At 37.7% G+C, this 15,496-nt stretch overlaps 1 protein-coding gene across 29 annotated transcripts in view; it reads right to left on the reverse strand.

The window, feature by feature from the left end:
* Nucleotides 1-15,496, reverse strand: part of MAP2K5 (mitogen-activated protein kinase kinase 5) — a 279,846-nt gene that overhangs the window by 180,301 nt on the left and 84,049 nt on the right. For all 29 annotated transcript variants that reach the window (XM_064267345.1, XM_064267344.1, XM_064267343.1 and 26 more), the window contains one exon: nt 3,221-3,260. In XM_064267345.1, the coding sequence (XP_064123415.1) occupies nt 3,221-3,260 (40 nt within the window). The remainder of the gene's footprint in view (nt 1-3,220; nt 3,261-15,496) is intronic.

Here is a 15,496-nt window from a genome sequence, read left to right on the forward strand (position 1 = left end):
AATCAATATGCTGGCTAGAAGAGACATACCTTAGACCCAAAGACATAGAAAGGCTAAAATTCAAAGGATAAAAAATACATATATCAACCTAACAGTAACAAAAGAAAGCAGGAGTGGCAATAATAATAATACCTAATAAAATAGACTTTAAGTCAAACTCCATTATTAAAGACAAGAAAGGGCATTAAATAATGATTAAAGGTTATGTCCTCCACCAAGAGGACATAGCCATAATAAATATTTATGCACCCAATGACAGGGCTCCAAAATACATAAAACAAACTCTAACAGAACTGTAACGAGAAATAGACAGTTCTGTAATAGCAGTAGGAGACGTTAACACACCATTTCTGATGATGGACAGAACAACTAGAAAGAAACTCAACAAAGATACAGAAGATCAAAATAACACAATCAACTAACTCAAACTCACAGACATATACAGAACACACCACTCAACAGCAGCACAGTACACATTCTTCTCCAATGCACATGGCTCATTCTCCACAACAGACCACATGTTAGGCCATAAAACAAGCCTCAATAAGTTAAAAAATATCTCAGTTTTTAAAACATCTCACTTTTAGAAAAAGTCAACAATAGCTATACACACAGGGAACAGTGTTCTTTGATGGTTACCAGGGATGGGAGCCAGTGGGAGGGGAAATCACTTTCTAGGTAGTAAACACTTGTTATTTTTGGTGATAAGAAAAGCAATATCCAATATGGGTGAAGTCTGAACAACTTATCCAAGGTAAAGAAAGACACTAAGAAGAACGCGAGAATAAGGGACAATTTCGGTAAATGCTATATCACACAATTTTGCAACTAGAATAACAACCAAAAATATATGTGTGTGGTTACATATGTAGACATATATGCATATATGTGTATAGGAAGGCACATGTGAGTATATGGGTATGCATATACAGGTATATCTGTAGGCATACGTATATACATGTTTATGTGCTCCACATATATATTCACATACATAATAAACCACGTAAGGGTCACAGGTACAGATAATTCCTAGACATAACCAAATACCTTGTGGGATTGCTTTACTGGGTTTGAAGGCCAAATAATGATAAATTATTGGATTATATGTAGCAGTGCTCTTTCTTGGAGCAGATAACCTGGAGCTGACTATCTTCAACAAATACACGCAACAATCTAAGATCTCTGACATCAAAAGAACAAACAAATAACTCAGATAATAGTGCCCAGGTTTTGGGAAGCACCCTCTGAGTGAAAAGGGAACTCAGTAGGTATACAAAGAAAGTTAAATGCCAAGGTAGAATAATAGAAGCTGCATTCAGTGAACTCAGGGGATGACTAGAATGGAGCCTGGCCTCTACAGTAACTACCCTGTGAATTCTCTGGATCTCAGGTTCCTCCTTTGTAAAAACGGCGATTACACTAGATGATCTCTAAGGTTTCTACCAGTTCTGCAATTCTGTGGGCTTAACTTCATTGGAATGCCAAAGAAAGTATCCCAAGAGGGAGCTCTATTATACCTCCTTACCACACGCTATTTAAGTTATTAATCTACATAACACGTTCTAGGTACTGTATGTGTGACACACAGGAGGAACTGTAGACTACAGTAGCAACCAGAAGATCTGTGTCTTAGTTTTGGTTTAAGTTCACTGAAAGGTATAACCAGTTAGAATTTAACCTCTCTGCTTCTTTGTTTCCTGGATAAGACAAAAGATGCAGAATTATGTACCATGCAAGTGTTAGGTAAAGAGACTGAATTCTCACTGGGGAAAGCTAAGAAGGCATCTTGGGGGAGATGAACCTTGAAATGATACATGGAAATTGGAGGGAGAAGCAATGGAAGTAGCTTGCAGAAAGGCAGCATGGTATCATAGAGGACATGTGAATTGGAGTCAGATAGGCTTAGTTTGAATCCTAGCCCTGCCTCTTCCAACTGTGTGACCTTGGACAAGTCAGCTTTCTGAGCCTCGGTTTCCTCAAATCTAAAATACACGGGCTTACTTTGTAGTTTTAAAGATTACAGATAATAGTTATAAATCACCTAGCATCACACCTGGCATACAGTAGTCACTATAACATAAAACATAAAAGCTTTCATTATTAAAGGCCGAAGAGAGTAGAGACAAAGGGCATGACTGGAAAATAACAGACTGGTAAGGCAGAAGACGTGTCTGTAAGCGTATGTAGGGGCCAGTCTGTAGAGGGCTTGACTAATTTGTGTGGAGAGCGACAGTACTGACCATGTTAGTTGAGGTCCCAGTGCTGAGAGTGGGGCTCTGTAGAGTTAGAACTAGGGAAGGAGCTGAGGTAGTGAAGGATTAGGTCAGAAGTACAATTTAAGACAGAGTTCACGAGGGAAAACTGAGATATAAAATGATGGGGAGATCAAGCACCAGGAGACAGTGCCAGAGAGTAAATCCAAAATGGCACGGCAGGACTGAGATCTTGGAGTCCGGCAGACATGGGCCTGGATTATGCTAGGATAGAAATAAGTTTTAGGTAATTGCCAAGAACATTCCTGAGATTATCTATCTACAGCTTGACTCTATTGGTGGGTACGGTGCCTGGGTATTTTAGGATGCCATAAATGGTCAGAAGTGAGGCAGAGCTCTTAGGCTTTGTGTTGTACACGATTGCGGATGACAGTGGGTGGGGGAACGGGGCAGGCACAAAGCAGTGACATAGTCAGATCTGTGATTCAACTTCTCTACTCTGACAGCAGAGTAAAAGGTGCACAGAAGAAAAAGATGGAAGGTGCAGTGAGGGCGTTATTTCAGTAGTCCCAGTAGGAAGTAATAAGAACCTGATCCAAGAGTGTGGAATGGGGATGAAAATAGGAAAAGTGACAAATGGACACATTTTAGGAAAGACTTCTGGCAGGATGTGGTGGGTAAGGGAGAAGAAGGAGTGTGAATGACTAATGAGGTTTTGAGCTGCGTGACCACGACAGTGATGCCACATGTCGGAGAACACACAAACGAGTGTAGGAAACAACGATGAGAAGAATTACAATACAAGGGGCTTATGACTGACCATTTTAAGGCGTACTTAAAATATCTTCAGGGGTCTGAATGTCACAACAGGGTCATAGCTCCCACTACCTACCATCTGAACCTTAAGCCATTCCATCACCTCTCTGATGACACTTGTGACTTAAGTTAACGGGAGAAACAGAAAATGGTGAGCATCAAAAATTTCATAAAATTTATCCAGCACTTACCTTTACAGCTAATATTTTCCCACTTGGGACATGATATGCTCTATAGGAAGAAAAAAACAACAAAATCACTTGGGATCACTGAACAATTACAAAATGATTAAGGACTTAGGCGTAAGTCCAAACATATCTCCAGCAATGGGATATACGGTACCTTTAAAGAACACTAATCACATTAGGAACACATTTCTATTGAGCTTAATGGTTTACAAAGCAATTCATTATACATTACCTTATGATAACCCTCTGAGGTGGTGCTGGTATGATTATTCTGCTTTTACAGATGAGAACACTGAAGTACAGAGAAGTTAGGCAGTTTGCCCAGTGGTACAAAGTCATTAAATAGCAGAACTAGACCTCCAATCCAGGTCTTCTGGCTCTAGATCCTTTATGACATACTGCTTTTTGTGTTCAGGGTCCTGAACAGCCCTATGCTAAGCACTGTACAGACCCATAAAAAAAGAGGTTATACTTTTGTTTCTTTTAGTTACATATGCAGATAAGCCATACTCCTATATTTCATTAAAATAATTTCAAAACAAATGTAATTAGCTATGGTTTAAAATATAATTTCATATCATAAGCCACAGAGTTATAAGGCTCAAGCATGTGATTCAAAGCTGGTATCACCCAATATAAAAAAAGCTTCAGAAAAGAGACAAGCTGAAACGATGAGATACAGAAAAATACAATTAAATCAAGGAATAAGAATATGCTCATTTATGAAAAAGAGAGAAAAGAGTTTGCAGAAAAAAAATGCCAATACTTCTTTTCAAGACCTTTTCTGTTTAAACGAAATGTGGCCTTTTTATATACATACTACAGAGCCTGCATATTCTGACCACATCCAGAAACAATGTGGCTTATATAAAAACTTCAAAAGGAACTACACAATGTAAACAATCACTGTTATTACGAGCCCATAAAAAGTATAAAGAAGGAAATTAGTTCGGAAGAACTAAAATCTTGCCCTGTAAGGAAGTTTGCACATTAACCAAGATCAGATTGTTCTCTTCTCACCCAGCTAGTGTTCAGATGTAAGTGGCTGGAAGATGTGAGGGAATGGAAATTAGCTCCTCAAGAATTCTCCAGCTACACCTGCCCAGGAAGCAGTTGCAAAATATGTATGTACCAGGCTCCAGAACTTTACTTGTTATTGAGTTAACAAATTACTTGATTCAACAAGTAAATCAATAACAAGGAAAAATTAAAAAATTGCTCACTTCTTCAAACAAAATCAAACAAAACAAAATACTTTCCACTATCGCCAAAATGTAAACATCACTTTCTGCTGTTTTGGCATAAATATTTGGTTGCGCTAACAAAATTTTTTAGCATTTTTAACGTGGAACAATTTACCATGTAACAAAAAATTCACTTGTTTTAAGTGTATAATTCAATGATTTTTAGTAAAATTACAACAACTGACAAATGTTTTTAAGGACATTTTATGGTTGGGACTTATAGAAATAGCTCAGTTATGAAGAACCTACAGGTATGTGTAACATATTTTTCACATATACAATGTTACAAATTCAGGTAAGACTAGAAAGAACTAACTTTTCCTACTTGAGTGGACCATGATAGAGACAATTATGGAAGATAAACTTATGGAAGTTTATGATATATACTTCTGTAAGTTTATATGGAAGATATAAATTTATTATATCACTTAATTGTAGAGAAACTGCAGTACATATTATTTAAAGGCAAGATTATAAAAACGAGGTGGCAGTTGTTCATTTTACCAACGGATTCTTTCCTCTGTAAAAGTATCCAAAGATATTATCTAAATATCAACCCCCGTGGTATGTATTTATGAACCTACCACTCGTCTGTCAGTTTGTTGTACTATGGTGGTCTGCCTGTTGCTATGATGCTGGTAGCTATGCCACCAGTATTTCAAATTCTAGCGGGATCACCCACTGTCGACAGGTTTCAGTGGTGCTTCCAGACTGAGAGAGACTAGAAAGACAGGTCTGGTGATCTATTTACAAAAATTAACCAATGAAAACCCTATGGATCACATGAGAACGCGTGTGATATAGTGCTGGAAGATGAGCTCCTCTAAGTTGGAAGGCACTCAGATTACACAGTGGCCACAACAATGGACTCGAGCATACCAATGATCGTGAAGATGGGGCAAGTCAGGGCAACGTTTCATTCTGTAGTACATGGGGTTGCCATGAGTTGAAGCCAATAGGATGGCAACTAACAACAGTGTAAATGAATACTATTAAATTTATAAAAATTAAAGTTTTTTATACTTTGTATAAAGTAATATACATTTTATAAGAGGAAACCGTATATTATACTGGTTTTAGAATAAATTAACAATATGTAAGGTTTAACAAAAAAACCCAGTGCCGTTGAGTCCATACCGACTCATAGAGGACCTTTAGGACAGAGTAGAACTGCCCCGTAGGTTTAGTGATTTTTTATTTTTCCCTCTGTATATCACAGATTTTTTCCAATTTCAACTTTTTTAAATACTGCATATTAGAATCACTAACTAAGGTCTGAAATATGAAGATACATAGTTGAACGTGTAGACATAGATTCAAATGTTGCAAAAAGAACAGTGCTATTACTCTGGGCAACATGCAACACCTAGACTTTTGACACTAACAGCAGTGATAAGGAAGTGATCAGCAAAAGGTCTAATATATATACCACACTGGACAGTTTGGCAACTTAATGAGCTTGTCAAGAAAGCCGATCTCCTTTCCAAAAGTAAGGTCTCTTATTTCGAAGTGAATTAAAAGGGGAGGCTTGATGATTTAATTATGACGCACACTAATTCATCCGTGGAAGTTTGGGTTCAATTTCGAGCAACAGAGAGCTACATGGTTTGGTTTACAGTGCAATGACAGTACCAATTTAACATTTAATCAAGGAGAAGAGGATGACAAAGGCAATGCCAGGCGAGTACAGTGTGTCCCTTAGGGAAAGGGCATTCTACCTGGAGAGAAGGAATCTGTTTACTTTCAACGGATACTGCATCTCCATTGTCTTGACCTTCCTCAACGCATTAACTGTAAAGTGATTAATGAAGTTTGAATGGAGGCTCTGGTTACACCAAAAGACAACTATACACCTCTGCAGTGTTTTAATTAACAGCTAACACTTCAAGTTAGTTTGTTGTTGCCACGGTAATTACCTGTTCCAATGAGGGCATGGAAGAAACATTTTTATGAGATATTTTTAGTGCTTAGTCCTTGAGTGGTCCATTTTGTTTGTGACCAGCACAAGCCCTCTGGGAATAGTCCCAGCCCTTAAAATTGAGCACACCACATATACACTTTACAATGGCAAAGGCTAGTAGCCTGGTAGAAATGTTTTGACCAATTAAAATAACAAAGAGCAGAGCAAAAGAGAACACTTACTATATACATAGTCTTTCTTTTTTCATTTGGAACAATAGCTTCTAGATGACTGGACCAAAAAGTTGGTATCAACCTTTAATCTTGGTAGAGTATAGAATCAGAGAATTTACTGAACTAGAAGTGAATACAGAAAACTGTCCAGTCTAATCCTTTCTTTGACAGCTAAAACACCCAAAACCCAGGTCGAATAACCTGTCCAAGCTCACATATTTAGTCAGTAGCAAAGCCAAGACTGGAACTATGGCAGAATATACATATTTTAGGACCCAAAGAACATATTGGTGATGTTTAAGTTGGTTAAGTTTTAATCTCTTTCTAGGGCGGGGAAAACCATAACTAAAAATTTACAAAGGTGCTGACCTATTTCAATCCTGTTAAGGACCATCAGTTCCGCATCTCTCCAGGCAAGGAAGCCTTTTGCAATCACTGCCAATCTATCATGGGAGACAGAAGAATGAAAGGTGTTGGCTCTGAATTCACTGCCCACGTTCTGATCTGAGCTTTGCCACTTCTTAACTGTGTGAATCTGGACGATTAGTAAACCTCATCATGTCAGTTGCCTCAACTCTAGAAGGGAGAAACAGTCCCCACCCTCACAGTGTTGAGGATTCAATAGACAGTAGCACAGGCTAAGCACTGAGGAAAATGCCTGGCACAGAGTAAATGCATTAACTGTTGAGAAACTAGGAAGTTTTCAGGGTAGTGAGATGTCTTAAGGGTGAAACCTGCTAAAACAGACTGAAAAGAGCAAAAGTATATCTATGCTTTAAGAATCAGACAATTTGCTCTACAAATGAACTGCTAATAAAGCTTTAACAAGAAAGACTGGCAAAAGGCAGCAATATATCATTTACTGTTAAAACTTGAATTAAGACAAAGAATAGGCATCTGAAATGCTATGGCTATATGTTGATGTACATTCTAGGCTTCTTACCATTTTTATCTCATTTTTTCCCCCACATCTGTAACTTATTTAGAGAAAAAATAGGTGTGATAAGTGCCACATTCAGGTGTTCATCTCAGTAGACACACCATTTGACAATAACTGTTGCTAAGGGAGAAAGCTAATTTTTCTTTCTCTTGGGGTTTATAAATAGAAAAATGTAAGCTACCCTAAAAAATATCCACATACCTTCTTTTAATACACACCCCGAGAGTGTCACTGTGCTGTTGTTGTACTGATACAAGATAAACTTTTGAGGTCTCTCCTAGTCTTCAGTCTTTAGTTGCTCTATTATTGTCCCTAGCACACTGTAGAAAGTTGTTTACGTGTCTATTTCCCATACTGGGCAGTAAGCACCACTGAGTTCTCATCACTTTCATATTCTTGATACTCAGCACAAGTTCTGGCCCATGGTAGGTGCTCCATACTTAACAAATGTTGGACAAATGATTCTTACTTCTCAATGAAAAAAATTTTTATCACTTGGACAATGTTTTAGAGTATACAAAGAAATTCCATACCCATTACATTAATCATTTCCATAATCTTATGAATAGGAGTTATTATCATCATCTCCATTTTATGCACAGATTTCTAACTGCCCCTGTAAAAGAGTCAAAAGTCTTTACAAGGATTTTGTGACCTGGCCCCAAGCTACATCACTGATCTCTGCTTCTGCCAGTCTCCCTTATCTCAGGGGCTTTGCATCTATTCCTGTCGCCTGAACACTCTTCCCCAGATATTTACTTTTCTTGCTCCATCACTTCCTTCAGATCCAATGATACTTCTTCAACTATCCTACTTCTTTATTCTTGTTTATAGGATTCAACAATACATAATAGTTTTTATGCCACTTTTATGCCACCTCTAGAATGCAAGCTCCATGAAGACAGAGACTTCGGTTTTTTTATTCCTCGCTATATCTCCAATGCCTAAAACTGTGCTGGGCAGATTTTATAAATATTTGTTGAGCGAAAAAATGAATTTCCTTAATTACAGTAAGTCTATTTTGGTTTTCTATGTTTCTTAAAAGTTTTGTTAAGTTTTTCTAGGAAACTGTCCATTTTGTCTGTTTTTAAATTTATTACCATGAAGTTAATTGCATTCTCTTATCATTTTTAAAATCTCCGCTCTATCTAGAATTATGCTCTTCTTTTTATTCCTAATTTAGTTTTTTGTACCTTCAGTCTTTTATACTTGATCAATTTTTCCGAGGAACCAGTTTCCGGTTTTGTTAAATTATTTCTTGAATTTCTATTTCATTAACTTTTGCTCTTTAGTTTTTCCTCCCTACCACTTTCTTTGGGCTTCCACCGTCCCTCCTTTTTTAAAATTCCTGAGTTAGATGCTAAGTGTATTAATTTCCAGTTATTCTTTTCTAACAGAAATACATAAAACTTTCCTTTCAGTATGTCTTTGGCTGCATCTCATGAGTTTTCATATATTCTATTTCTTTATTGTTCAGTTATAAATATTTTATGTCCATTACGACATATTACATGACCCATAAGTTATTCAGACTTGTGTGCATTTTAATTTCCAAATGAATGAGGGGGGTTAACTTTTTGTTTTTGATTCCTAAATTAACTGTATTGTAATTAGAAAAACTGATCTGTATGTTACAGATTTTGATATTTGTTGAGACTTGCTTAGTACCCTGATATACAGCCACTTTTTTTAAAATAATTTTTATTGTACTTTAAGTGAAAGTTACAAATCAAGTCAGTCTCTCACATATAAGCTTAAATACACCTTACTACATACTCCCATTTACTCTCCCCCTTTTTTTTTTAATGAGTCAGCCCGCTCCCTTCTTTCAATCTCTCCTTTCGTGACCGTTTTGCCACTTTCTAACCCTCTATACCCTCCCATTTCCCCTCCAGACAGGAGATGTCAATACAGTCTCAAGTGTCCACCTGATACAAGTAGCTCACTCTTCATCAGCATCTCTCTCCAACCCATTGTCCAGTCCCTTCCATGTCTGATGAGTAGTCTTCAGGAATGGTTCCTGTCCTGGGCCAACAGAAGGTTTGGGGACCATGAACGCCGGGATTCATCTAGTCTCAGTCAGACCATTAAGTCTGGTCTTTTTATGAGAATTTGGGGTCTGCATCCCACTGTTCTCCTGCTCCCTCAGGAGTTTTCTGTTGTGCTCCCTGTCAGAGCAGTCATCGGTTGTGGCCGGGCACCATCTAGTTCTTCTGGTCTCAGGATGATGTAAGTCTCTAGTTCAAGAAGCCCTGTCTGTCTCGGGCTTATAGTTATTAGTGACCTTGGTGTTCTTCATTCTCCTTTGATCCAGGTGGGTTGAGGCCAATTGATGCATCTTAGATGGCTGCTTGTTAGCATTTAAGACCCCAGACGCCTTACTTCAAAGTGGGATGCAGAATGTTTTCATAATAGGGTTCACTATGCCAATTGACTTAAAAGTCCCCTTAAGCCATAGTCCCCAAACCCCTGCCCTTACTCCGCTGACCTTCGAAGCATTCAGTTTATCCCGGAAACTTCTTTGCTTTTGGTCCAGTCTAGTTGAGCTGACCTTCCCTGTATTAAGTATTGTCCTTCCCTTCACCTAAAGTAGTTCTTATCTACTAACTAATCAGTAAATAACCCTCTCCCACCCTCCCTCCCTACCCCCCTCGTAACCACAAAAGTATGTGTTCTTCTCAGTTTATACTATTTCTCAAGATCTTATAATAGTGGTCTTATACAATATTTGTCCTTTTGCCTTTGACTAATTTCACTCAGCATAATGCCTTCCAGGTTCCTCCATGTCATGAAATGTTTCACAGATTCGTCACTGTTCTTTATCGATGTGTAGTATTCCATTGTGTGAATATACCACAATTTATTTAACCATTCATCCATTGATGGACACCTTGGTTGCTTCCAGCTTTTTGCTATTGTAAAACAGAGCTGCAATAAACATGGGTGTGCATATATCTGTTTGTGTGAAGGCTCTTATTTCTCTAGGGTATATTCCGAGGAGTGGGATTTCTGGGTTGTATGGTAGTTCTATTTCTAACTGTTTAAGATAACGCCAGATAGATTTCCAAAGTGGTTGTACCACTTTACATTCCCACCAGCAGTGTATAAGAGTTCCAATCTCTCCGCAGCCTCTTCAACATTTATTATTTTGTGTTTTTTGGATTAATGCCAGCCTTGTTGGAGTGAGATGGAATCTCATCGTAGTTTTAATTTGCATTTCTCTAATGGCTAATGATCGAGAGCATTTTCTCATGTATCTGTTAGCTGCCTGAATATCTTCTTTAGTGAAGTGCATGTTCATATCCTTTGCCCACTTCTTGATTGGGCTGTTTGTCTTTTCGTGGTTGAGTTTTGACAGAATCATATAGATTTTAGAGATCAGGCGCTGGTCAGAGATGTCATAGCTGAAAATTCTTTCCCAGTCTGTAGGTGGTCTTTTTACTCTTTTGGTGAAGTCTTTCGATGAGCATAGGTGTTTGATTTTTAGGAGCTCCCAGTTATCTGGATTCTCTTTGTCATTTTTGGTAATGTTTTGTATTCTGTTTATGCCTTGTGTTAGGGCTCCTAACGTTGTCCCTATTTTTTCTTCCATGATCATTATCGTTTTAGTCTTTATGTTTAGGACTTTGATCCACTTGGAGTTAGTTTTTGTGCATGGTGTGAGGTATGGGTCCTGTTTCATTTTTTTTGCAAATGGATATCCAGTTATGCCAGCACCATTTGTTAAAAAGACTATCTTTTCCCAAATTAACTGACACTGGGCCTTTGTCAAATATCAGCTGCTCATATGTGGATGGATTTATACCTGGGTTCTCAATTCTGTTCCATTGGTCTATGTGCCTGTTGTTGTACCAATACTAGGCTGTTTTGACTACTGTGGCTGTATAATAGGTTCTAAAATCAGGTAGAGTGAGGCCTCCCACTTTCTTCTTCGTTTTGAGTAATGCTTTACTTATCCAGGGCCTCTTTCCCTTCCATATGAAGTTGGTGATTTGTTTCTCCATCACATTAAAAAATGTCATTGGAATTTCGAACGGAAGTGCATTGTATGTATAGATGGCTTTTGGTAGAATAGACATTTTTACTATGTTAAGTCTTCCTATCCATGAGCAAGGTATGTTTTTCCACTTATGTAGGTCCCTTTCAGTTTCTTGCACTAGTACTTTGTAGTTTGCTTTGTATAGGTCTTTTACATCTTCGGTAAGATTTATTCCTAAGTATTTTATCTTCTTGGGGGCTACTGAGAATGGTATGGTTTTGGTGATTTCCTCCTCGATGTTCTTTTTGTTGATGTAGAAGAATTCCAAGTGATTTTTGTATGTTTATCTTGTAACCTGAGACTCTGCCAAACTCTTCTATTAGTTTCAGTAGTTTTCTGGAGGATTCCTTAGGGTTTTCTGTGTGTAAGATCATGTCATCTGCAAATAGAGATAATTTTCTTCTTCCTTGCCAATCTGGATGCCCTTTATTTCTTTGTCTAGCCTAATTGCTCTGGCTAGGACCTCTAGCACAATGTTGAATAAGAGCAGTGATAAAGGGCATCCTTGTCTGGTTCCCGTTCTCAAGGGAAATGCTTTCAGGTTCTCTCCATTTAGAATGATTTTGGCTGTTGGCTTTGTATAGACGCCCTTTATTATGTTGAGGAATTTTCCTTCAGTTCCTATTTTGGTGAGAGTTTTTATCATGAATGGGTGTTGGACTTTGTCAAATGCCTTTTCTGCATCAATTGATAAGATCATGTGGTTTTTGTCTTTTATTTATACGGTGGATTATATTACTGGTTTTTCTAATATTAAACCAACCTTGCATACCTGGTATAAATCCCACTTGGTCGTAGTGGATTTTTTTTTTGATATGTTGTTGAATTCTATTGGCTAGAATTTTGTTGAGGATTTTCACATCTATGTTCATGAGGGATATAGGTCTGTAATTTTCTTTTTTTTGTGGTGTCTTTACCTGGTTTTGGTATCAGGGATATGGTGGCTTCATCGAATAAGTTAGGTAGTATTCCATCATTTTCTATGCTTTGAAATACCTTTAGTAGTAGTGGTGTTAACTCTTCTCTGAAAGTTTGATAGAATTCTGCAGTGAAGCCGTCCGGGCCAGGGCTTTTTTTTGTTGGGAGTTTTTTGATTGCCTTTTCAATCTCTTTTTTTGTTACAGGTCTATTTAGTTGTTCTACTTCTGATTGTGTTAGTTTAGGTAGGTAGTGTTTTTCTAGGAATTCATCCATTTCTTCTGGGTTTGCAAATTTGTTAGAGTACAATTTTTCATAATAATCTGATATGATTCTTTTAATTTCAGTTGGGTCTGTTGTGATGTGGCCCATCTCATCTCTTATTTAGGTTGTTTCCTTTCCTGTATTTCTTTAGTCAGTCTGGCTAATGGTTTATCAATTTTGTTAATTTTTTCAGAGAACCAGTTTTTGGCTTCGTTAATTCTTTCAAAATTGTTTTTCTCTTCTCTATTTCATTTAGTTCAGCTCTAATTTTTATTATTTGTTTTCTTCTGGTGCCTGATGGATTCTTTTGTTGCTTGCTTTCTATTTGTTCAAGTTGTAAGGACAGTTCTCTGATTTGGGCTCTTTCTTCTTTTTGTATGTGTGCATTTATTGATATAAATTGACCTCTGAGCACTGCTTTTGCTGTGTCCCAGAGGTTTTGATAGGAAGTGTTTTCATTTTCGTTGCATTCTATGAATTTCTTTATTTCCTCCTTAATGTCTTCTATAACCCAGTCTTTTTTGAGCAGGGTATTGTTCAGTTTCCAAGTATTTGATTTCTTTCCCCTGATTTTTCTGTTATTGATTTCCACTTTTATGGCCTTGTGGTCTGAGAGGATGCTTTGTAATATTTCGATGTTTTGGATTCTGGAAAGGTTTGTTTTATAACCTAATATGTGATCTATTCTAGAGAATGTTCCATGTGCACTAGAAAAAAAAGTATACTTTGCAGCTTTTGGGTGGAGTGTTCTGTATAGGTTTATGAGGTCAAGCTGGTTGACTGTAGCAATTAGGTCTTCCATGTCTCTATTGAGCTTCTTACTGGAAGTCCTATCCTTCTCTGAAAGTGGTGTGTTGAAGTCTCCTACTATAATTGCGGAGGTGTCCATCTAACTTTTCAGTTCTGTTAAAGTTTGTTTTATGTACCTTCCAGCCCTGTCATTGGGTGCATAAATATTTAATATGGTTATCTCTTCCTGACCAATTGTCCCTTTAATCATTATGTAGTGTCCTTCTTTTTTTTTTTTTTAATTTTTATTGAGCTTCAAGTGAATGTTTACAAATCAAGTCGGTCTGTCACATATAAGTTTATATACACCTTACTCCATACTCCCACTTTCTCTTCCTCTAATGAGTCTTCCAGTCTCTCCTTTCATGACAATTTTGCCAGCTTCCAACCCTCTCTACCCTCCCATCCCCCATCCAGACAGGAGATGCCAACACAGTCTCAAGTGTCCACCTGATACAAATAGCTCACTCTTCATCAGCATCGCTCTCCAACCCATTGTCCAGTCCCTTCCATGTCTGATGAGTTGTCTTCAGGAATGGTTCCTGTCCTGGGCCAACAGAAGGTTTGGGAACCATGACCACCGGGATTCCTCTAGTCTCAGTCAGACCATTAAGTCTGGTCTTTTTGTGAGAATTTGAGGTCTGCATCCCACTGTTCTCCTGCTCCCTCAGGGGTTCTCTGTTGTGCTCCCTGTCAGGGCAGTCACTGGTTGTGGCCGGGCACCAACTAGCTCTTCTGGTCTCAGGATGATGTAAGTCTCTGGTTCAAGTGGCCCTTTCTGTCTCTTGGGCTCATAGTTATCGTGTGACTTTGGTGTTCTTTATTCTCCTTTGATCCAGGTGGGTTGAGACCAATTGATGCATCTTAGATGGCCGCTTTGTAGTGTCCTTCTTTATCCTTTGTGGTGGATTTAACCTTGAAGTCTATTTTGTCAGAAATTAATATTGCTACTCCTGCTCTTTTTTGATTGTTGTTTGCTTGATATATTTTTTTCCATCCTTTCAGTTTTAGTTTGTTTGTGTCTCTAAGTCTAAGGTGTGTCTCTTGTAGGCAGCATATAGACGGGTCATGTTTCTTTATCCAGTCTGAGACTCTCTGTCTCTTTATTGGTGCATTTAGTCCATTTATATTCAGTGTAATTATACATAAGTATGTGTTTAGTGCTGTCATTTTGATGCCTTTTTGTGTGTGTTGTTGACAATTTCATTTTTCCACTTACTTTTTTGTGCTGAGACGTTTTTCTTCATAAATTTTGTGTTCCTCATTTTCATAGTAGTCGAATTTATGTTTGCTGAGTCGTTATGTTTTTCTCCGTTTTTATTTTGAGTTATGGAATTGTTAGACCTCTTTGTGGTTACCTTAATATTCACCCCTATTTTTCTAAGTAAAAACCTAACTTGTATTGTCCTATATCGCCTTGTTTTCCTCTCCATATGGCAGTTCTATGCCTCCTGTATATTTAGTCCCTCTTTTTGATTATTGTGATCTTTTACATAATGACTTCAATGATTCCCTGTTTTGAGCATTTTTTTTCTTTTTAAAATTAATCTTAATTTGTTTTTGTGATTTCCTTATTTGAGTTGATATCAGGATGTTCTGTTCTGTGACCTTGTGTTCTGCTGGCATCTGATGTTATTGACTTTCTGACCAAACCATTTCCTTTAGTATTTCTTGTAGCTTTCGTTTGGTTTTCACAAATTCTCTCAGCTTGTGTTTATCTGTAAATGGTTTAATTTTGCCTTCATATTTGAGAGAGAGTTTTGCTTGATAAATGATCCTTGGCTGGCAGTTTTTCTCCTTCAATGCTCTACATATGTCATCCCATTGCCTTCTTGACTGCATGGTTTCTGCTGAGTAGCCTGAACTTATTCTTATTGATTCTCCTTTGTAGGAGACCCTTCTTTTATCCCTGGCTGCTTTTAAAATTTTCTCTCTTTGGTTTTAGCAAGTTT

This window comes from Loxodonta africana, chromosome 13 (assembly GCF_030014295.1).
Source record: "Loxodonta africana isolate mLoxAfr1 chromosome 13, mLoxAfr1.hap2, whole genome shotgun sequence".
Classification (NCBI taxonomy): domain Eukaryota; kingdom Metazoa; phylum Chordata; class Mammalia; order Proboscidea; family Elephantidae; genus Loxodonta; species Loxodonta africana.